We start from the raw sequence: 24,178 nt of genomic DNA, 5'->3' as shown, positions 1-24,178 counted from the left end.
TAAGCCGCAAAGTCAGCGCATCAAGAGTCATCATGCTCAGACATCTTCAAGAAAAGAACTACAGCTGTCACATGCCCAAAACCAAGCCACTCTTGAACCAGAAAAAAAAAAAAACATCAGAAGCATTTCACCTGGGGTAAGGAGGAAAAGAACTGGACTGTTGCTCAGTGGCTCACAGTCCTCTTTTCAGATGAAAGTAAATTTTGCATTTCACTTGGAAATCAAGGTCTGAAGGAAGACTGGAGAGGCACAGAATCCAAAGTCCAGTGTGAAGTTTCTGAAATCAGTGATGATTTGAGTGCCGTGACGTCTGCTGGTGTTGGTTCATTATGTTTTATCAAGTCCAAAGTCAATGCAACCATCTACCAGGAGACTTTGTAGCACTTTATGCTTCCATCTGCTGGCAAGCTTAATGGAGATGCTGATTTAATTTTGCAGCAGGAATTTAGCTCCTATGTCAGGGATCTAGGAGGGAGGTAATAAGGTTTTATTGACAAAACAGACTGATACAAGAGGGTAGTGAAGTGAACAATAGATACCACAACAGGAAAACCGTAAACCGGAACAGCTAGGGGAGGCCACTGGGAAGGCTTCAGGAAACAACTGGCAGAATACTTGGCAACAGAGGGGGCAGCAAAACCAGGCTGATGGAGAAGACCACAAAAGGCACTATAGAGCAGAGCTCAGACACTTGTTGACCACGGACTCTGAAACAGACCAAGTGCCAGGTAGGTAGAACCAGGGCAGGACACACAGGGATAGGTCAGGAACTCGAACACAAGACTAGACAGGACAAAGCTCCACAAAAAAAAAAAAAAAAACCAACCCACACACAAATTAAACTCAAGACAAGGAAAGATATAAGCCAATGAATTAATAAAAGGTTAAGTAACAATACAAGTAGTTACCAATTTAACCAACTTAGAGAATAATCAAACAAAACCAAGAATCAAGACTAGAAAAACTAAATAAATATTACAAATAAAAGCCAAAAGCAAGAACAAACAAATTACTAAAATAAGGAGCAAGACAAAAACATAGAACTACAAGGACTAGACAAGGGCACAAGACCAACCAGACAAGGAGGAACGAACACATATTCAGCCAGAGACAGAGGGGGTGAGAATGACCATGAACCAGCAAACACAAAAGTGTAAGGGGCACTATAAATAGGGAGGAAAATACATGAGGGACAGGTGAGCACAATAAGACTAACAATTAACAAGGCCATGTGCTGACACTAGACACAAGAAACAAAACATAAAACAAAGTGACAGTGCAAAGCCCTGACAACCTACCCACAGTGCCAAAACCACTTCCAAGTGATTTGCTGACCATCATATTACCGTGGTTGATTGGCCAGCCAATTCACCTGACCTGAACCTCACAGAGAATCTATAAATAACATCTGAAAAACAATACAGAGGAGCTGAAGGCCATTGCAAAAGGAGCCCCAACCAAGTATTGAGTGAATAATTAAACCTATTTTGGAGATCTTGAACATTTCTGTTTTGTAAATCTTTTTTTGATTGATCATTGAGAAAATATTCTAATTCTTTGAGATACTGAAGCTGTAAGTCGTAACCATCAGAACTCAAACAAAAAAACTTATAAAAAAATATTTCAGTTTGTGTGTAATGAATCTAGAATATAAAAAGTTTGCTTTTTTTAATTACAAAAAATAAAGAACTTTTCCATGATATTCTATTTTTTTTACATGTACTTAAGTGAAATTGTACATATGTTTCCCATAAATATGCTTGTAACCAATTGCTTTAATATATAATTGGACTTGTAATCACTTATCTATCATGCAAATATGCTAATTAGAATATTACATGGCCAAATCATGTGTCCAGGCACCAATATTTCTGGTCTAGGAGGAATACAAAGGAGTAATGGTCATTTTAAGGACCTGGCGGCTGCCATTTTTAAAACGGGGCCTTTCTTGGACTCAAACTTTGGTAAACTTTTAGTGTTTTTAAGGACATTTGATACTACTGTAAACCACTGAGAAACGTTTTTTTTTTTTTTTTTTTGAATTTTTTGGGGGTCAAGACCAGTGTTTGGAATAACGGCGTTTAAAAGAACGGCGTTAGGTAACGACGTTATTTTTTCAGTGACGGGGTAATCTAACTAATTACTTTTCCCGTCGTTACAACGCCGTTAACGTTACTGAACGTTAAATGCGGTGCATTACTATGCATAGATTTAATATGCAATCCGAACGCACCCCTGGCTCACACAGCGAGTGAGCAGGTGGGTTAATAACGAGATAAGCGATTATGATTGGCTGAGGCAGAGTCATGTGTTTCATGGTAGCCAATCAGAGCCAGTGTTTTTACACACACGCGCCAGCCGCGCCAAACACACACAGTCACACACACGCAACAGCTAGCTACTACACAGAGATTCGCAGCAGCAGGAGAAATGGTGAGTCAGGAGCAATCCGATGAAAAGTTGACATTTTCAAGGTGGAGATATAAGCACTACTTCAAATTCATTGTAGTCAAAGGCAAGAACGTGCATGTAATGTGTACATGTAATTTGTGACACACGCATCTACAAAGCTAGTGGCCAAAAACACTTTTCTTACAGAGTGCAGGATAAAACTCTTGCTGTCTGTTGACGTGCAATAAATCTCGAAAGTTATGTACGAACACCTGTCTGTTCTACTTATTTCAACTGACTTGTGAAAACTGCTAAAAAAAAATACTTTGACATATAGCAACCTTTTTTTTTGTGTACAGTAACGCAAATAGTTACTTTCCCTGGTAACGAGTTACTTTTATTATAGAGTAATTCAGTTACTAACTCAGTTACTTTTTGGAACAAGTAGTGAGTAACTATAACTAACGTTCCCAACACTGGTCAAGACACATTTGCAGCTGACTACAACAAACTTTCAGCTTCATGCTGCACACAGTTGGAACTACTTTTTTTTTTTTTTGCATTTTGCATTTTTTCATTCCAGCAGCTCTAAAATGCAGTATAAACCACTTTTAAAGGTTTATCAAAGTGTATTTGGGTAAAGTAAAGACAAGTTTTGGAAGGTTTTTTTGTTGTATTTTTGCACTCTTAACATCATTAAAAAAAAGTGAGTGTAGCTTTAAAGGAATAGTTCATCTCATGATAAGTTTCAGTCGGTTTTTGAGAGAACAATTATGATAATCCAATTAGAAAGAGAACTTTACAAATTAATAAATAAAAATAAACAATAAAAATTGTTACTGTAAAATTTTACTTGTAACTCTACAATAAGGTCCTATTAGGTAACATTAGTTAATGCCTAAACTAACAATGAGCAGTTTGTTATAGTACTTTAGTAATCTTTGTTAACTAGTTAAATTACAGCTATTCATTATTAGTTAAAGTTAGCTTAAGACCATTAAATAATATAAAAAATAAAAATAAAACTTTTGACTTTAGTAAATTAACATTAACCAAGATTGGGAAGTGTTAACAAGTGTAACCTTAATGTAAAGTGTTATTGAAACATGTAACGCTACACAAAGATTGTACAAAAAATTACTGTAGTGTTACTTTGAAAAAAATAAAAAATAAAAATGGAGTAAACTAATCCTTTAAAAAGAAGACAAATCTCAAAAGACTAGCTTTCCTGTTCATATGCATGTGACAATTTGCTACAATAGTAGGCTGCTCCATTACAATTTAACAACACAAGAAGATTGAATTCTACTACAAGCAACTAAGAGAACTTGCATCCATAAGCTTCCACAACTTATGTCCACAACATGACCTATCATACCCCCACAGGTCTTATGTTTTCAGTTACTAAAGATTAGCAGTGCTTTCCTTAGCCAGAAACATTCTCCATATTGGAGAACCAAATTCCAGTATCGCACACCCAGGCTCCAAAAGTTTTCACAAAGAAAGGAAATGCTTTTCTGAGCATCCCAGGAGGGGTTTACAGGGCAGGTGCACCCCTCACTACCCACTAGAACCATTACAATGACCTTAACATGGTCATGGAGAGATCTGGCATAGTCTCAGGATTTTAATAATAACATCATAATTTAAGAGAGATATTCACATCCCTCAGGCCACAGCGGTCATACATATGCAAAACAAATAGTCCTTGACCTAAAGCTCACAGATCGTTTGTTCCTAAAAATCACATCTCAAATGAAATATTCATAGCTGTCACATGCATACATGTATCTTATTATTGCACAACACTGCTTATGCATAGTTATATAAAGATGTACGTGGTTGCAAAAAGAGCCACTGGAGTTGCAGTATGATGAAGATCAAGCTCCATACTAGTAAGAACAGCCATCTCAACTCTCAAAGGATCAAAGCCTGGTGATAAATGTTGCATAGGTTATTTCTGATGGTAAACGCATTAAGATAAAGCAAGCTTGCTGAAGGGCCTTCTAGGTGTCTACCATGGAGAGTGTGAACTAATTAAACAGCTCTTGTGATGTATTTGGACTGCACTTCTATAACCTGTCAGGGTCGTGTTGTATCACACCACACAGAGATCAACAGTTGACTAAAAGAGAATCACCTGAGGGAATTTATCCACATTCAGTAGGCTGGATGACATGGCTGGGCCGGGGTAGGTCAGACCGCACACTGTCTGTGCCCTAAAAAGATAGAAACCGAATGGAATACAGACATTGTCCAATGACCTGCCTGTGTTTAAATGAAAAAGAATATGGAATTTGCACATTTCAAACAGTCCTGAACTTGTGGCCAACTATGTGGTGCTGGAATATTAATATTTTGATTAGTTATCTCTGGAAATGTTCCAGACAAAGTTAGTAATTTTCATCGGAATGACAGAAAAATTATAAGAATAAAAAAAAATAAAAGATATAAATTCACATTTAAACGCAAACATGGAAACCAGAGCAGGAACATTGTTCACATTAAGAGTAGGAAAGAAAAAAAACACTCTTGCCGTCATAAACATACAGATTTTTGATTTATACATATATAATATAAGGTTTGCTTCAAGATGCCAGCTAATTCAAGTGCCACGTTTTGTTTTCATTGTTCTTTTTTCATGTATTTTCACATGCTGGTAAGACTCTACAGGTGAACATCGAGTAAAAACAAATCAAAATTCCTGTGAACATTCCTATGAAAAATTACCATCACAATAATTTTCTATTACAAATCACTTATATCTGCAGAAAGAGTCATAAAAAAAACCCAGCACTGATGCACAGACTTGACAAAAAAATCTCAAAATTTAATAACTATCTTGGTTTTTCATATTTCCTAATAAGTTTGCCTGAGTTGATTCAACCACTAGTTTAATATATCATTGCCTGTGATTTCACCATTCGACTCTAAACCAGAAAAAAACTAAACCAGCACTGCATCTTAAACAGAATAATTAATGCTTATAATTCTATATACCTATTATATCTCAAGCATGTTAATTACCCACAGTGATGATGACATATTATTGTTGCTTGAATATATTTAACATAGTAGACCAAATCAATACCAAAAAGACCAAATGGTGATGGATGCACTTTGTGCTGACTCAGAGCTCTAAACTCAGTGGGATAGAGAGCCAAGAGCTCCCATAGCTACTGAATTAATAATGAGCATGGGTACTGCTGATTGGCTCCCTCTTTCCCTGAAGGGCAAAAGCAGCCCGTGTCTCTAAAGCCCTGATTGATTAGCTGCTTATTATGAATAGACATGGGTTAAGACTTTGATATGACCGGCCTGTTTGAAAACACACACATCAAATGTGTATGAAAATAGTGCATATATATATATGCATATTGCAGTGTGCATAATCAATTCAGTGCAAACAGAGTCAAGAATAAAGTTTGTGCAGTTTGCCTCGTAGTAAACAAATGTTCTGATGTGAAGTAGAATGTCTTTGTGTGAGATGAATCAAATTGAGTCCCAAAAGTAGCACGTAGTTTATCAGACACCATTTCCTTAGTCAAAGTGTCTCTGCAGTACATGCTCTTCAGGACTCAAGGTTGCTAAAGGCTCTAGCCTTAAAGCCCCAATCAATGTTGGGTTTGACTTTTTAAGCTCCACACGTACTGACCATGGAGCACAACCTTGAGGCACCACAAAGAAGGGAGTGAGAGGGAATTTAGGCTTTGAATAAGGGTCATTATTAAAAAATTATAGTTCAACACTAAATTACAAAATATAACAACTAAATAAAATATTGTCGCCTACACACACAAACTACATATAGAAATAGGAGACTGAACTGAAAATTAGAGAGAGACTGTGATATTAACCATTTATATCACGTTACATCATTTATATCTGTTCTCTAAAGGAGGGTTTTCACCTGTTAAAGACACACTAAAAAATGTAGACCTATAATATCTGTAAAATCTATTTTTGTCCGTGTTTGCAAAATGGTGCAGGTAATCAGGATGTAAATGTTATATTAAACCATTCTGTTATATCTTTCATAACATCGAGAAACTATGTGCAAATGTTTAGCAGAAGTTAAAATTTCTGTGCCAAAATGATGAAAAACACTCAGTTAGATTAAAGAGTTAGACTAAACACTGCTAATTAATGTGTGCATGCTTAAACATGAAATATAAACCTCTTCCAACTATATATAATCAGTGTAGAAGAGTGTAAAGAAAATTTAGAACAAAACCACTTTGGTTTTGTCAATCGCTTCACTTCACAAAATCCTGAATTTTCTACATGCAGATATTTTTTTTAAAAAGTCATATATTTCTCCAAACACTATGATAAAAAAAAAAAACACTTAAAAAAAAAAAACAGATCCAACACAGATAAAATAGAAGCAGGTCCAAGACTTTTAATGTCTGCTCAAGTTCAGATCATCTCATACTTACAGTATGACCAGCTTTTACTTACAGGACCAACTGCTCCACTGCATCGCTAAACAAAAGGGCTTGTCAATGCGATACAATAATCTGAAGGAAAACGAGATCTTGTTTAAGATTTAGTCTAACATTTGTTCAGGAAAAATAAACAGGGTCAAATGCTTTTTTGGTGTTATACCAAATTCAACACCACAATGAATCAATCACTCTTTGGGTCCCGAGGCCAACAATCAATCACCATTTGTTTCTATGCCCCAATGGATCTATATTAATTCAAAACAGTTGACAGTTAATTACAGTCACACGCAGTTCGTGATCTCCCCAACAGCCCTTAAATACAGAGAGAAAGAGTAAGGAAAAGAGCGCATGAGAAAACATTAAGATGCCAAGACAAAGAAAACTTTGCACTTGGGTGCAGAAAATATTGTGAACACATCATTCTAGTGTCACTGCTTTATCCATCTGGATTCACTCTGTCAGCTACAATGAGCTCATGCCTGTGTGTGTTTCACCAGATCAACACGATCCACAGAAGAAGAAAAAAACAGCTCTGAGAATGCAGAAAGAATACTTAAGCCTAACATTTACAATCACCTCAGTGATAACGCAACCACGGGAATCCAGCCCAATCCCTCTAAAAAAAAAAATACCACACTAGACACTCTTCATAGACTAAACCAGGGTGTATCATATGACTACACCAAGATAAGACTCTTATAGCTCAAAGATAAGTGTCAGAGCTATCAGGAGGGACAGGGAAGCTGAAAAATAAATAAAATAAAGTGATTTCAGCAGATGCAAGGTTCTCTCACTACTGTTCTCATTGAGGAATCAGATTCCAGAGTTCACTGCTGCCAGGCTTGCAGGACCGAGCTCTGTGGTCCTTTTCAGCGAGATTGGGAGTATTGTCTAGCAAACAGATGAACTGCAGGTGAAAATTAGCCTGAATGACTAAATCTGGCACATTTACATGGTGGACTTGTTTGCTCATGTTGTTTGTGTATTGTCGGTCTTAAAAAAAAAAAAAAAAACCTGCCAAAAATGATTGTGATGCATGGGGAGTTGGAGGAAACAGCACATTGTAAATTTAATTTCTCTTCACTGTATAACTAGAAGTAGCCTACAATTGACATCCTACTGGCAGCCACAGATTTCACTTATTATCTGGAGTATTACACACCCTGATGGTGAAGAGAAGCACTGCACTGAAAAAACCTGAGAGCTAATGGTTACTCTTCAGGCATTATAGGTGAAGACTCTGCTGTTCTCTTGGCAAAAGGAAGTTGAAAAAAAAAAATTGGATTAAAGGGTATGATTAATGGAGACCAATATGTATTGGAGACAAACTTTTAATAATGCACTCTTTCCCATTTTAAGTTCTTATTCTCCAAAGAAAGGTTAGACTTTCTATAGACAATTGCATATAGACGCATACCCAACCAGAAGTTTCAAGGTCTGTAAGATTGTTTTTAATATTATGAAAGTTTTATGCTCACAAAGTCGTTTTTTTACTGCCTCAAATCTATAATCAAGTAATTGAAGAAACATAAGTCTACATTATGAGTTTAACGCTTAAATGCTTAACATAGCGTTCACTCAGCATCAATATGCCTTTAACAGCATGCTTTATTTTAGATCAAACTATTGCTCCGTCCGCTTAAAAATAGTACAAGTGCAGAAGTTTCAGAATGATACACAAGATGAGAATTACAGTAACTGCAAAGAAACAAATTAGTGCATGCTTTATTTTTTGACCATTAAGAGCACATTGCCCATTTTGGAGTCGCCAACATGGGCTGCAGAAGAGTTTTCACTCTCTACCTTCAGAGGAGCTCTAGGCCAGTGCAGGGAAATCTTCTGGATCATCTGGGTTTGGAGCCTTTGGAAACACAAAGATATGATTTAGCCCCAAACCACCACAGGTACGCTTTCTAATACAGCATGAACACCTATCTGGCTTGTAAAAGTGCCTTACACCATGTCCTAATCAGAAGCGATAAGCAATTTGGCTGTCAACACCAGATGAGAAACGATGCGACAGAATAACTCAAATATCACAGCCATTCAGAAGAGAGAAGCGCACTGCAATCTCAACGAAATGGACAAGTTTATAATCTATTCATAAATATTAATCCTTTTTAACTTTAAAACTACATACTGAGTAAATGATGCCATCTTTGTCATGGAAAACACTTGGTTCACAGTTTTAACATACATTTGCTTTAATTTATAAAAAGATCGGAGTTAAACTATCGGTTGCGGTTTTCAGTATGGCTATAAATGCGATATGTCATTACCGGTAAATGCAATAATGACACCTAACGTAATCTGCTTGGTCAGAACAGGAGATTATCATTGTCATAGTTTGTATGTTGTTCATCCAAGCAACCGTGTCACAGAAACAGAAATGTGTTGTGGCATCACGTGAAGTAAGGACAAGGTGTTAAACTAAAAGACCTGCTATTCTTAGGACTGTGTGGGCATGAGCAATTTATGACGCAACCAATACAACTAGCTTACAGATTCAAACTTTTGTGGAGATCTTTGGGATGGCATGGATGGAGCCCCACGGCCACGACCACCTCGTCCTCCTCTCCCACCACGAGAGGGCCGAGCCAGGCTACCAAAGTTGATCTCTAGTTGACAAGTGATGTCATTGGCCGGGCGGCGGAAAACCACATCCTCTTCATCAGAGCCATTAGGATGTTTCTAAAACAAGAAGAACAGTTATAAGAGTGAATCTGTATCCAGCATACTCTAAGTGCTAAGAAAAAGTCTCCTCACCTGAAGAAATTTGGACTTATGGATGACAACGGCCTTAGACAGCACAGAAGTGTCTGCCTTACGTATATTCAGCTCTACTTTGGGCCTGCTTTGCTCCTGTTGGGCTTTCCACTCATCCAGTGTCATCTCTAGGGCAAGCTCAATCACTTCCTCAGTCTCCGATGGTCTGAAAGAGTAACAAGAGCAGCGATCGTACGTTCACATCCATTATGAATTATAAAAAGGAAGCTCAAGTTAAAGTCAGCAAATAACCAAATTCACTGTCAAGCACCATCTGTGTTACAAGATATTTCCTGCAGCTGTGAGTAACGGACCTGTTTTTTCCAACAGTCTCAACTGCCTCTTGGGTCTCCTCACTTTCAACGACCTCTTCACTTGGTGACCCCTCTTCAATTTCACTACAGGACAGAAGGAAAATCTCAACCATTTTAAATGGGGTGGGGGGGGGGGGTCATTTAAATCTGACAAATGTAAAATGTGAAAGACCTCATATGATCTCTCATCGAGCCCCAGTTGCGAGATCCACTGCCGCTGCGCTTCTCTTCAGATCGGACACTCCTGATTTAAAAGCAATGTCTCATTTATCAGCTGATTGGGAGCACAAAATGTGGTTTCAACCAGTAATATACAACCCAAAACTTGGTGACAGATCAGTTCTAAAAGGGTGATGAAAAAAGTATCTCTTAAAGTATCCTTAAGTATTTTTTTCTAAAAATAATACATTGAATACTTAGTTACATTTACACAGCATTCTAGAAAATGCATTGTAAATATAGTGTAACTTAATTTATTGTACACATTTGGCCACTCTAATTTGATTGTATAAATATATATTCAAATAAAACCTTTTGATATTTCAGTGACACTTTCACATCTGTATATTTGTTTATTTACATTATTTGTACACAAATAAATAACACCCAGTATAAAGTTTGGGCCCTAAATCAAACCCAGGCTGACCACTCTATCGTGACAGTAATGAGTTACAGCTCACGTTCGGTCACTGCCACTATGTCTCTCAAACTCTCTCTTTCCCCTCTGGTCAAATCCATCACTGGATCTCGGATATCCTGGGCCTCGGGCTCCTCGTCCTCTTTCTGTACCTCTTCCTCTGACAGGCCTGTCCAGCACACCCACAGGCCTGCACACAGATGAAGATAGATTGCGAGGCATGCAAAATCAATTCAGGAAGATAAATCAAAAGTAAACACGTAATTAGAGACGTTTACCTCTCAACAGAGAAGCTGAGGGGGGCGTCGGCATCGGTTAACTTGCGCTCAAAAGTCACGCTTCTCTCTATTCGCTCCTCAACTTCTCCACAAGAAAGAAATTCGGACCAAACACAAAAACACACACACAAATGTAAACACTTGAAACCTCAGTAGACCATTTAAAATCCTGATATCTTCTAGGGATTAAATTAGTCGATCATTTATTAAAAATAAGGCACGATAAAAGCCCGTCCTTCACTTAACGTTACCTTTCCTGTCCCTCTGAGACTCTTTCTTTCCAGATTTAGTTGTGGCTGAAGTTTTCTTTGATTCGTCTTTCTTCTTCTTCGGTTTCTTTTCTCCCCCAGCCGCGAATAAGATGTCGAATGGGTCAGATTCATCGTCTAGTAGCCGGCCGAAACGATTCGCAACGGCGCATCCATATCCCTCATCAGGCATCTCCTCTCCTAACTCCTTCATCTATAGCGACTACTGCAGGGGAAATTAAATAATCGAGTTGCTATCATCGAAGAACTACAAATACAGCAGAACTAAATTCTGTTCGTCTCCCAAAGAGAAAAATAGAGGCTCTAAACAGTGACCGAAGATTGAGTCTAGTCTATGAGAACCAATTACGTAGCCATCAGATGTGACGTTCAGGTGATTGAATTCAGGTTCAAATTCAAGCAATTAGTCTCCACCCCGGAAGTTAGTTTTAGAATACACCACTGATCTATATCATATCAGTGGAATACACTCAAAAAGAACCTACACTTTGTCACTCACTCAAACGTTCGACTATTTGCTATCAAAAGTATTGAAAATATTTTCGGCCTATTTTATTGGCAATGTTTGTGTGTGGAAATGTTAGTCTATTATAATTCTGTTATAAAGTGTGTACAATTTGTTTATACAATTTCCTCATCACTTCACATTTCGTAATATAACTGTCCCATATGCAAAACTATAACTCAAAAGCTGTGTGAATTGAAGATTAAGCAAACTTTAGAGATAACCAGAGTGATTTCCAAGTAGAAATGAATAATTAACTTAGTCACCACTCTGTCTGTGAAGCAGGCACAGTATTGTGGGACATCATACGCACCAAAAAATACTATTCAAACATGACTATTAATAATTCCTAGCCCATTCTTTAATAATATATTTAATGCAAAAAAAAGAAGGTTCATGTTTTATTGGCATCACACTCAAACATTGATTCCCAGTCCTGGTTTGAAAATATAATTGTTTACACAATTAAAAATACAGAAGCATACAAACAAATTTCATTCAACTTGCCAAATAAGAATACAGATCATCAGTTAGGAATATAATGCTATGCATTACATAAAACTATTTCAAACAGCCCTGGAAAGTCTTGCAAATGTGTAGGAATTTAAATGGTGTATTTACATTTATGCTGTTTAAGATTTCTATGATCCACAAACTTCTTGCCACAGCTCTCACAACTGAATGACTTCAGACCGGTGTGCACTCGCTGATGGGTCCTCAGATGCACAGCCTGATTGAATGTCTTACCACAAACATCACATCCAAAAGGTCTCTCCCCTGTATGGATTCTCATATGCATCTGAATACTGCTCGAATATCCAAACCTCTTTCCACAAACCTCACAACTATACGGCTTTTCTTTGGTGTGAACCCTTTGGTGTACTGTAAGGGCGGCTTGTGAATAGAACTTCTTTTGACAATGATCGCAACTGAACTTCTTCAACAAAGGACTGACCAGTCGCTCGTGATGCTTCTCTCCTGTATGTACGAGCATGTGCTGATTAAGAGAACTGGGGAATATAAAGGCCTTATTACAGATCGAGCACACACAATCCCTCCTTCCTGCGTGAATGATTCGCTTGTGCCTTTTCATGTAATCTGAACTGGTAAATCCCTTACCGCAAATGTCGCAAAGAAATGGTTTGCTTGAAGTGTGTTTGTGCATGTGCATCTTCAAGGCGTACGCTGTGGTGTACCTTTTCAAACATATGGGACAACCGTACAGCTTCACACCCGTGTGACCAGCTTTGTGTCTGTTGAGGTTTCCAGAGGTGGCAAACTTTTTATCGCATACGTCACAAGCGTATCGCTTTTCCCTCGTGTGCACGAGCATATGCGCTTGCAAATGTTTGCGAGCGCTGAACCGTTTGTCGCAGAGTTCGCACGGATAGTCGTAGGTTTTCTCGATGTGACTCTTCTGGTGATTTTTCAGATATCGCTCGCAGCTATAAAAAGCACCACATATTTCGCAACAGTATGGTTTCTCACCAGTGTGCAGTGTTTGGTGATCGAGCATGTTTTGCTTAATTTTGAAATGCTTGTCACACACTGGACAGCTGTAGAGCATTTCGACTGCTTTGCATCGGTGTCTTCCAAATGAACGCTTGCCGGGAAAAACCTTCTGACAGTTTGAGCAGGTAACCGTCTTTTCTGCCGTATGTAGATGCTTGTGCTTTTCCAGGGAGGCCTGAAATACAAAAGACTTGGAACATATATCACATTTGAATAGCTGAGCTCCAGTGTGCATCGCTGCATGTCTGATGAGGCAGCTTCTCATAGTAAAGCGCTTCTCACAATGCGAACATTTGTAATGTTTCACATGAGCCCGAATGTGGTTAATGAACTTCCACCTAAGTTCAAAACACTTCCCGCAAGTTTTGCATCGGAACAAGCCATCATTTGATTTCTTGATCATATCTGTGTGAGGTGTGGTGTTGGGCTGGTTGTCTGTGTTTTCGATGGTAATATTTAAACCTTGCACAAGAGATTCGGTCACATACTGACTGCTTTCCAAGACAGCACAAGATACGGCTTCATTGTCCAAGTTATTTTGGAGAATTTCTGTGGGGAGAATAACACAAGAGTAAGATTAAAAGAAACAACCTAAAAAAAGTAATTTCAATATTTAAACTTTTTCTATATATATAAAATATCGGTCAATAAGGGTGCACCCAGTAATTTCACACTAACTGTGTTTTGCAGAATAAAAAATATGAATTAACGTTGTAAATCATGTAGTATGTTTTTTTTTTTTTTTTTATGTATACTTTTATTCAACAAGCACACAATAAATTGACCAGAATGAGATAAAGTGGCAATGAATACATTAATATTGTTACAAGAAATTCTATATCAAATAAATGCTGTTCTTTTGAACACCAAAAAATCATGAAACAATTTATCATGATTTCCACAAAAGTATTAAGCAGCACAACGTTTTTTTTACATAATAAAAATAAAAACATTCTTAAACACCAAATCAGCCAAATCATAACAAAAATGTAACCATATGCTGAATTTACAGTACACAGTCCAAGGTGACTCCCATATTGTGCAGAGAAACATGTAATTCTAAACAGAACTTTAAAGAGATAGTTCACCTCAAAATTAAAATTACACCCAAAATACTCATCCTGGGTGTATATGACTTTCTTCTTTCAGACGAATACAATCAGACTTATATTTAAAAATGTCTTGGCTTTTCGTAGTTTTATAATGGAAGTGAATGGCTGGTATTATTGGCTGGCCAATAAAGTGCGCCAATCCAACATAAAAAGTGTCCCACACTCTGGGGGTGAATTAAGGCCTCCAGAAGGGAATCAATGTGTTTTTATACAAAAAAAAAAAATCCATATTTTAAACTTTATAAACCGTAATCTTTAGCTTCCGCTTACTGTCATACACACGCTCACAAGAGAATGCCGTTCTGGCAAATGATGCAGGGTGTAGCGTAAGCTCCGGTGAGAGGTGACAAACGTGGAAGCACAGAGGAGAGAGCAAAACAAAACACCGGTCATGAATTAGAAGTACAAAATGAGGTATTTTGCAGTATTTTGATATAAGCCTTTCATAAGCTTTATTCGATTACTTTTGGACAACTGAAAAATAACACCCATTCACTGCCATTATAAAGCTTGGAAAAGCCAATACATTTTTTAAAGGTCATTATTTAAAACATAAGGAAATTAAAGGTGCTATATGTAAGATTTTGAGTCTACTAAAGTAAAAAAAAAAAATACCATAATATGTTTGCAGATATTTAAGAAACACTCCACACTTGTTTATCTGAAAAACAATGCTACAGTCAGTTATTCTCCTTTGAAAATGTGCATTCCGGGTCGGAATGTCAATCTTTGTTTTGGTTAATAAAACCCGCCCACTTCCAGTTTACCCATTTGTATTTCAGCACCCCAGGTTGCCAGTTGGTGGAAAACTAGAGCTGCAACTAATGATTATTTTTTCTGTCGACTAATCTAACGATAATTTTTTCGATTAGTCGACTAATCTAACGATTTTTTTTTTATTAAAATAAATTATTAATCTAATGTTCTTTTTTTGATTAGCTAATGAATCCTTTTGATAACTTTACAAAAAAATATAAGTACAACTTCTAATATAATATTTCAACCTTTATTCATTTTTTTTTTTTAAATACTTCAATATGGTTGAAGTTTTTACTGTATACAAAAGAAAATTATTTTACTATGGTTAATATGAGTTAACGATAGTGTTTATAATTAAACCACAGTCACCACAAATGTACAGTTGTCCGAGACGTCATGAAATGTTCTTTAGCATCACAAACCATAAAATGTAGTCAGGGTTCTGCTATGGTTTATTTTCATAATAGGTAAACACAGGTCACAAGTTAACACGGTCACATATCCTTGATGAAGCAGCGGCACGTCCTGTCTTGAATCCAGAGATCTGGAGCTGATTCGGTGTAGATAGATAGCTCGGTGGTTCGTGACTGTTGTCTCGCTGCGCGTCGCCTTTTAACGCTTGTTCAAAACCCCTGCCAACACAGACTTACGGTACTTTATTTTTTAGTTTATCCTACTTACTTCAGCCGCTACGGGTGATCATACCAATAACTTGTAATCCTTACAAGAATATCAGAATCATGCAATGAGCAAGTCTAGGTTTATAATACACTTAATAATATCACATCAGTTTGTGCTTTTAGAATCGCCAAATCTGCTGCGGTCGTTCCATCACATCTGCAGCGGAGACCTGAACCAGGAAGTTGGTCACCAGATAACACGGTAACCAGTTAAACCGAACACCGGAGAGCGCCAGTATGTTTTCCTCCGAAGTGCTCGTGCATCACAGTTGTGCAGCCGTGGTACACCATATTCGTTTTTGCAAAGGGAACAAAGGAGCATTTTATTTGGCTTCTGTTTAAAATATTCGCATAGTTTTGATAACCGTGGTCTCTGTTTTTGTGATAGAATGCAACTTTCTCCATTCCCAGGAGCAGAAGCCTCCATTACACAAGATGTAAACAGTGTGACGCGTCGATGCATTTCACGCACGTCGATGTATTTTTGTAGTCGATGAAGTCGAAGCGTCGTTGCCGCACACAGCATATTTCATTACATGCATCTTCAACTGCGCTCGTTCCTGTTGGTGTCGTCAATCTGGCAACCTGTGTGCATATAGTCTGATGATGAGGAGCAAGTTGAAAAAACCCTCTCCAATATTTTGAATTTGGACTGGAATACCTAGTTCAACAACTCAGTGTCAATCCTACATACAGCACCTTTAATATAACTCAGAATGGATTCGTCTGAAAGAAGAAAGACATATACACCTAGGATGCCTTGAGGGTGAGTAAATCATGGGGTAATTGTCATTTTTGGGAGAACATCCCTTTAAGCTGCATCTGAATTCATGTCTTACCTTGAGTGGTGAACTCTAGTGTTTCCAGTGATGTATTGACAGTATCACAGGTTTCAAGCTGCACAATGAATTCTTCTTCATTCAGAGTGGCTTCGAACTCGATACTCAGATCCGGAGTCAGGTGAAATCTCTGGTGTTTCATCAAGCATTTCATCATTTTGAAAGTATTCCCACATGTCAAACAATTGAAAGGTCTTTCTTTGTGCAAAGCATTGTGAATGTTTAACAGGGCCATGTCACTGAACGATACGCCACAGGACTCACATATTAAAGGCTCCTGTCTCTCCTCAGCAGCTATGTTCGTGCTTGTGGATGGCTGGCTTTCACTCAAACTTAAACTGCCTGCCAGAATTTCTGTGGGTGCAGATGACAGCTGTACATACTGATTTGCTGCTTGTCCAGAGTTTTCATGATGTTCTGATTCCATTTCATAATCCTTGTTCTGTTCAGACTCAAGAAGCACATTATTTTCAGCCTCAGATGTGGATGCTTGACCCTCTGTGAGAATACAATAAGAGAAAATGTTTTTTAAATGTTGTGGGGTTTTTTTTAAATACCACACTGAAAATCTTGAATTCACAATACAAATACATACAATTACAAAAGTATTATTATTGACTGTACAAGCAGATTAAAAAAGCAAGGGTTTCTACCCATCTCTCATCTTTTTCTTTCTTTCTACAAATTCATTCATTCATTTAAGACAAGTCGGAATAAATGCACATGCTTAAACTGTGTGTACTTTGGAAACCTTCTGCCAGAGTACACTAGAATACGAAAATGACTTTAACTTCACTGCACTGCACTTTTTGATCAGGCTGCAAAAAAATTTAAATTCTTCTTAAGTATTTTTTGACTGGTTTTCCAGAGCAAATGTCTAAAAATACATTTACATGACATAAAATAAGAAGTCTTGTATTCTGTGAAATTGATCAAAATGAAATGAGTTTAATAATAAAACAAGAAAAAATATCTGCAGCATCTTTTGTGTTCAGCCAAAGAAAGAAACTCATACAGGGTTGAAACAACTTAAGGGTGAGTAAAGTGTAGCCCAGGCTTGTGATTAAGTATGAAGATGTGTACCATTTAGTATGTCTTGTTTCGAGAGCTGAGACTTTGCTGTAGCTTCCGGTACTTGGGCTGAGATGTGATCATGAATCAGTTTCACCATCGTCTCTACTGTGGATTTACTCAACAGCTCCATGAAATCAGCAAATGCTTTCTGAAACACAAAAGAGACCACTGGAGATTTAGTTCATTGCATGCAATTATTACAATTCCCTGCATGTAAAAAAACAAGTTTGATTATAATCTAATTCTCTTATATTGTCTTAATAATCTTGTGCTCAGAACTTTTTTGATGATTATGATGAAGATTTGTGATCATAACTTTATACACGCAAAATATTTGACTTCTTAAGATAACATATGAGTGTTTTTACATGTCCCTAGAGAACTGCACTGCTGTCTTTTCCTTTTAATGTATTCTGACTAGAACAAGACGAGCGTGTTTAGAGGTTTTAAATGTTTTGAGCACAGTCTCCTGCTCTCATTTCCTCACAAAATGTGAAATACCAATCATTTAATAGGAGTTAACACCAACAATTGCCAACTCTATCATTCATTTGAATTAATTAATAATTAACTAATAGCTACCATCAGGAGGAAAATAATATAAAAATACCAAACATGTTGGTACCAATTGGTACAAATGTGACATAAAAATTAAAACCTTAAACCAGGTGTGTGTGTGTGTATATATATATATACCTGATTTATGAACAGAACTTTATATAATAATATATATCATTTCTGCGTGGAAATATTAAAGTTGAGGGACATATTTCTTTAAGAATCTGTGTGAACTGACGTTTAAAACATATATAAATTTTAAATAGCGTATTACACATTTTTTTAACCAACAATAGCTTATTTGGAAACGGATGGAAGTTGCAAGGTTAAAAGGTTTATAATATTTACAACAATTACATTCATGGACTTCTAAATAAACATAAGTTGTAAATACAGCTGTTAACCATTCAGGAATGGACACTGCAATCGTTCCTCTACTCTAGAACTTACAGTTTTGGCTTGATTCGCCTGTTTGAGTCTGTTTTTGTTCGCTGCCGTCGCCTTGTTGCGCTTCCACTCCTCAGATAAGACAGTCGTGAAGTCAGAGAGATGTTTGCTCAACTCCGACACGACACTTTCAACTAAAACCCCCATAACGGAGGACAGTAACTCGTGAATTACTGCCGTCATGCTCAAGGATGATTATTCGATACCTTCCTCCCCCCCCAAAAAAAATATGCTTTCTACCTCATCACATACAAAATTGTGCCTTAAAAAGTACCCCAGCTAGCCATTTGCTTGTTAGGGGCAGGTAACAACAAACGGAAGGGTCTTTTTCTGTACCTAAAATTTCGTCTGGAGTGTGTTTTGTTAAAGCAGTACAGCCGCCTAGAGGATTGGAGTGATTAGTACAGTATCAATGTTGTGAATGGAGGGGATTTACTTCATTTTTAGGCAGCGGCTATTTGCATTAAGGGGAAATAGCATATTTTCATAGCGATAGATTCTATTAACACTAAGTGCAAATAGCAATGGATTCTATTTACACTATGTAAAAAATTTACTACTTATTGTAAATAGTGGCAATTATCTGGACCTCAGTATTGTAGTACATTTTAAAACATTAACTTATTGAGTGTACATTGTAATTTTAATTCAAATTATTAAATGAACGCTACCTTATTGGGACATAACGCCCTCACCTATCCTAATCCTACCCGATAATTTATTTGTAACTCTCTGATTATATTCTTCATTTTCATTGAAAAGAAATGCTTTTCTGATTTTTCACTCCTAAACAAATGTTTTTGTGAATTTGCATGCAACTATTTATTATTATTATTATTATATGCATGTTTGTTGTGACACAAACCTTGCCGAAGGTGGGGGAAAAAAATCATTTTTTGTTTTGTTAAAGCATCAATATGGATGAGATCCATATTAAAGAACTGATTATTGCTGATTTTTCACACAAGAAAACAAATGGTTTATGAATTTGTGAGATGCATGCAATTCTTTGTATGCAACAATTCTTAATAACTGAATGCAAGCAAAAATTCTAAAGAAATTGTAAAGACAAAAAAAGGAAGATCCATTTATTAACTAAATAAATAAATAAATACAAATTAACATATATTTACCAACTGAATATTATTTTGTGAAAATCTGGCAAACAAACATGGTTTTAGTTTATTAGATGTACACAAAATAATTTTTTTCTCTCTCTCTTTTAACATCTTTTTGAAATTTAACAAAAAATGTACAGTTTAACAACATATTGAAATGAAGTATCTGACATCTCTTCTGAATCGTTCATGTAAATGAATGTCATAGAGTCATTTGTTCCGTTTTGGGACAGAGGCGAAGCTCACTTATCCGTAGCCTCTGCCTCAGTTCCTTGGCTCTCTGGTTGAGGGCTCTGAGAATCAGGACTTCTCACAGCAGGAGTGTATGTAATGGGAATTACTCTCTCGTTGCTCACAGCATTGGCTTCTTTGGGTGCTTGTATCTGTAGCTGGCCATTATTTAAAGAGCAGGTCACCATCTCAGGATTCACACCTTCAGGAAGGTCAAACTCCTGCCTGAATTCTTGGCATCTGTACGAGAACGATCCTTTCCCATCGTCTTGCTTCTTCTCTGTCTTGCCGCTCACCCGCAGCTTCCTGCCCACTTGTTTAACAGACAGCTCCTCCGGAGTGAAATCCTTTGTATCTAGCGTCAGTGCATAGAGGCTTCCTTCCTTTCCGAGCTGGAATGAGATGGGTTTGAAAGTCGTCATGGGTGAAACATGGTCAATCTCATCGAAAATCCTTTGGTGCAGGCGTTCCATGAACTCCAGGTTGTGTCTCATCTCCTGCATGTGTTTCATCATTTCTTTCTCGATCTGAAAGAACAGAGGTCTGGTCTCTGGCCACAGACTGCGCACTGGCCAGTGGAAGTCCGTGAATGGGCTGAGGTGAGGCTGAAATGTGCTTGGGCAAAGCATTTTCGGTGCTGTTTTGAGCTGGTTGAGTTCTTCTGTGCTTCTGTCCCAATGAACAAGACCAGAGGCTTTTATATACTGTCTTGGAACATTCCAGCAACGCTCCTCTAGCACTATGGTGTGTGTCAGCCTGTCGAAGAGCTGCTATGACTGAGCACTTGCTGTCATGTTCCAAAACAAGTCGGCTATATTTTTGTGATCCATCTGTTAAATACCAGAGAAGTACATCATTGTTCTATTTCCACTGACCACACTGGCGCTCTAATGGGTCTGCATAACTTTCTATTAAAGGAAGAGGTTAATGCCAGAGGATGATACAAGGTTTTCCTTATACCTAATATTAACACATATTACATATAATTTAAATAGTAATAATAAGAAATAGTTCAGTGTGTACATCAGGGCATATTTTTGTTTCTGTGTGCCATAACTTACTTCATATTCTGTCAGCTGTGTTTAAATTTAATTTACAAGGGTTCCAACATGCTTTCTAATCCGGCAGGTTTCTGAAACTGACACCTGTGTGGCAATGCCTCTGGTGACATCACCTCCTGATTTAGATTCAAGGAAGGAACAAATTTAACCCAGGCAGAGACATAGTGTACACTAATGTTTATTATGTGACTATGTTTCATCACTATGAGACTGATTTCAAATATCTATTTAGGAAGTAGGCTTCAGTGGGATTCATCTTTATAACTTTAACCTTTCTTATCTAAGATTTTGTAATTATAGCTAGTTTTGCAAAGGTTTACACAGTTTGTATTTGAATGACGAGGCACGACACATCTGAATGACAGTGGGCAGTTGACAAAGCTGATTTCTTTCTAAATCTTATCCACTGCTGGGTGAGACTTCCGTTTCATTAGCCGCTATGTAAATAACGAGGAGAATAACAACGTGCAGTAAACAGTAAAACTGTTTGCAGTACAAACCAGTGTGTTCTTAATAAAGATAACATATTAAAATAATATGATAGGACACATCAGTTGTCAGCATCAAGCAGCAAAACGAACTGTTTTGTACAGCTAAAAATAGCTGGACGCAAATGAGACCGGAAGCAAGACCCATAGAATTTACAAATAGCGGCGCCCATTTTTCCGTCAGGAAAAATTCTTCATACTGTAAGACGAAGTCAAATGGTTGTTAAAATTGTAAGCAACAATACTACTACTACTAAAAAGCATAACAAATGAATGAACGAACGAATTAATTAATACCATATATTAACTGAGAGATTGAGCTGAATATTTATTCTTTAAAAAACTCTTTATTCTTTAAATATTTAAGTGAACTTCTAAAAAGGTTTGAATTTATTATCATTATCGTTTATATTTAAAAATGGTGACAAAACAGGCAAGTTGATGGACATGTACCGAGTACAGTCAAAGTCCTGGTACAGTGTAGCCAACTGACAGCAGAGAGGACTTCCTCTGTTTCTCCTGCCTGAAGAGATCCGTTCAAGTCAAATATGGTTCCTCCCGTACAGGTCTCCCCGCTTATTAAGGTATAGCTTCTAATAGCAAGATGACTCTCAAATTGTGTTTTATATTCAGAAACAGCTAGTTTTTATAGTTTATAGTAGCGTCTTTCATTTATCCTCAGCAAGTAGTCAACGCTAATGTGTTAGCTTAGCATAAAATCTGCAGACAGCCGGTGGATAAGCTAATCGTGTTAGCCTATTGCCTAACCACAACAATGCAAGGTCAGTAGTACTATCTAATATGGGTACCATGACGTGTTGCGAATGAACGTGTCAAATGTGAATAAGGGAAACGACTAAACTTGAACATTTGTGTGCTGTTGTCCTAGAGTTCGAGCCAAACATCATTAAAACTCTATTTTCCCAAAGTTAATGTTCAGTTTTAGTCGTATTCAATAAAGAAATTGATTTGTAAAATACAAGAGTGGCCTGTAAAATCCTTTTTCAAGCTCACCAGTAAACAAACCAGAAGCTTTCATTCTCTGATTTCAGACAGCAAGATGGTCAGCCTTGCTAGTTGGATTAATTTATGGGAAGCAGAGATATGGTAAGTGTTTGAGTTACGGTGACATTTTGGTATTTTGAAACAGGCTTTTGTGTTGCCTTTTCTGCCTCAGTTAAATTAATTGTCTTATTGGGTTTTTTAAAATTAATTTGCTCACCAGATTATCTGAAGCCCATTGCTGCTGAAGAAAGGAAGGTTGAGGAGGAAGAGAAGAAACTCAGGGAAGAACAAGAGCGCATTTACAAACAGCTGTCTGAAGGTTTGTAACACTCTCTCTCTCTGTGTGTATTTACACACACACAATTTTATACTACGATATAACAAGAATAAAATATATCAATAATGTTACAAAAAAAAATTTTGTAGTTTTTTTTGGTGGTATTTTAACCTTGGCCCACCTGTCAGTTTCTGATCTTTGTGTTTCTGTGAATGTGAATAGTTTACATTAACCAGCGTTATGCAGAGGGGAGATACAGTAATGCTGAAATGGTGTTTGAAGAAAGAAATTAGTGCTCTTTTTGATTTTGTGATACATTAACAGTGTCTCATTATGTACAGTAGCATGTCAGTTTTCACCTACTTGAAAAGTAACTTTGGGTTAAAAGTTATTCATTGAAAATATTCAGTGAATCAAGTGCAGAGTAGTGCTGTTCATGGAAAGGAATTTCAGGGGATGTATTTTTTCTCACAGGCTACAGGGTGGTAACTTGACCACAAATAATTCAAAATATTAAAATTTCTTAATTTTTTTTTTCTCCACAGCAAACTCTGACACCATTCTGAAGTAAATATCCATGATGTATCTATTCCAGCACCAAATGCAATGAATCACAATGAACCTAATTTTTATTTTCAATAAAGACCGAAGGTAAAAATATTCTTGTATGTTTTCTTTTTCCTCATTGCCATTATTCAGATAATTCTAAATATATGCATCTAGCATTCAGCAAGAAAAAAAAAACATTTTTAATTTGGTTGGATTACATTTATAAGCATGACAAACCAAGATCATTCTCTGAGAATGTGTTGAGGACGGTTTTGTCTTTTCTGCACTGCTCTGGTGACATTTATAGAGGGAGGACGATTGTATAACCTGACCGTGGTTTAGCATAAATCCCAGGATTTAGGTCAAGCCAATACAACACAAGTGCTGATTTTGCACGAATGCTTCACAGCTACTTAGCTGCGGTGCTGCACTTCATTAACTATTTAAAAAAGCGAGATAAATATTTGTTTAGAAACTCTGCTTTCCTTCATTTATAAACAACATTTCTTCTGAGTTTATCTAAAAACCCAAAACTGCCATGACTTTAACAGAGACAAAAATAGTGTACGTCTTGTAAGAATATTGTCAGAGGATTTATTGGGAAATGGAATGTGTAGGGATGTTCAGATAACCTTTGCAGATGACACTCCGTTATCTAGGAAGGGAAGGGTGGAATCTGCTGATAGTTCTCATGGGATAAGAGGCTTTCTTTCTGAGTGACTCACTGAGCAGTTGTGTGAAGAGAATCAAATCCTTTGTAGTTTGAATAACAGTTGTCTCAAATTAATATTGTTATAGCTTTAATCCACTACCGGTCTGTAAGTTTTGTTCATGTTTCTGAAATAAGTCTCTTTAAAGCA

At 37.1% G+C, this 24,178-nt stretch overlaps 3 protein-coding genes and 1 long non-coding RNA gene across 5 annotated transcripts; 1 reads left to right on the top strand and 3 right to left on the bottom strand.

Moving 5' to 3' along the window:
• Positions 1-8,538: 8,538 nt before the first annotated feature.
• On the bottom strand, positions 8,539-11,461 carry LOC132130708 (intracellular hyaluronan-binding protein 4-like). 2 transcript variants are annotated; one of them, XM_059542502.1, is made up of 8 exons: positions 11,086-11,461; positions 10,835-10,919; positions 10,600-10,746; positions 10,092-10,163; positions 9,920-10,003; positions 9,606-9,771; positions 9,342-9,530; positions 8,539-8,700 (listed from the first exon to the last, which is right to left on the bottom strand). In XM_059542502.1, exons 1-8 carry the CDS (start codon positions 11,294-11,296, stop codon positions 8,656-8,658), a joined length of 999 nt encoding a protein of 332 aa, XP_059398485.1. In that variant the 5' UTR covers positions 11,297-11,461; the 3' UTR covers positions 8,539-8,655. The 2 variants fall into 2 exon arrangements, with proteins under 2 accessions (XP_059398485.1, XP_059398486.1); XM_059542503.1 differs by having other exon boundaries at positions 10,835-10,916; positions 11,086-11,460.
• A 535-nt stretch (positions 11,462-11,996) lies between these two features.
• LOC132130695 (zinc finger protein ZFP2-like) lies at positions 11,997-18,921 on the bottom strand. Its single transcript, XM_059542486.1, has 4 exons — positions 18,593-18,921; positions 17,594-17,732; positions 16,511-17,008; positions 11,997-13,669 (listed from the first exon to the last, which is right to left on the bottom strand). Exons 1-4 carry the CDS (start codon positions 18,770-18,772, stop codon positions 12,213-12,215), a joined length of 2,274 nt encoding a protein of 757 aa, XP_059398469.1. The 5' UTR covers positions 18,773-18,921; the 3' UTR covers positions 11,997-12,212.
• A 982-nt stretch (positions 18,922-19,903) lies between these two features.
• Positions 19,904-20,717, bottom strand: LOC132130714 (heat shock protein beta-11). The gene has a single exon (XM_059542508.1). It carries the CDS (start codon positions 20,565-20,567, stop codon positions 19,950-19,952), a length of 618 nt encoding a protein of 205 aa, XP_059398491.1. The 5' UTR covers positions 20,568-20,717; the 3' UTR covers positions 19,904-19,949.
• Positions 20,718-22,077: 1,360 nt separating this feature from the next.
• Positions 22,078-22,796, top strand: LOC132130719 (uncharacterized). The gene is made up of 3 exons (XR_009428759.1): positions 22,078-22,269; positions 22,540-22,594; positions 22,713-22,796. It is a non-coding gene; the product is annotated as an uncharacterized LOC132130719 (long non-coding RNA).
• Positions 22,797-24,178: the final 1,382 nt, after the last annotated feature.

Source organism: Carassius carassius, chromosome 47, assembly GCF_963082965.1.
Source record: "Carassius carassius chromosome 47, fCarCar2.1, whole genome shotgun sequence".
NCBI classification, from domain to species: Eukaryota; Metazoa; Chordata; class Actinopteri; order Cypriniformes; family Cyprinidae; genus Carassius; species Carassius carassius.
Note: the sequence above shows the minus strand (reverse complement) of the source record. Positions and strands in the feature narration are given on the sequence as shown.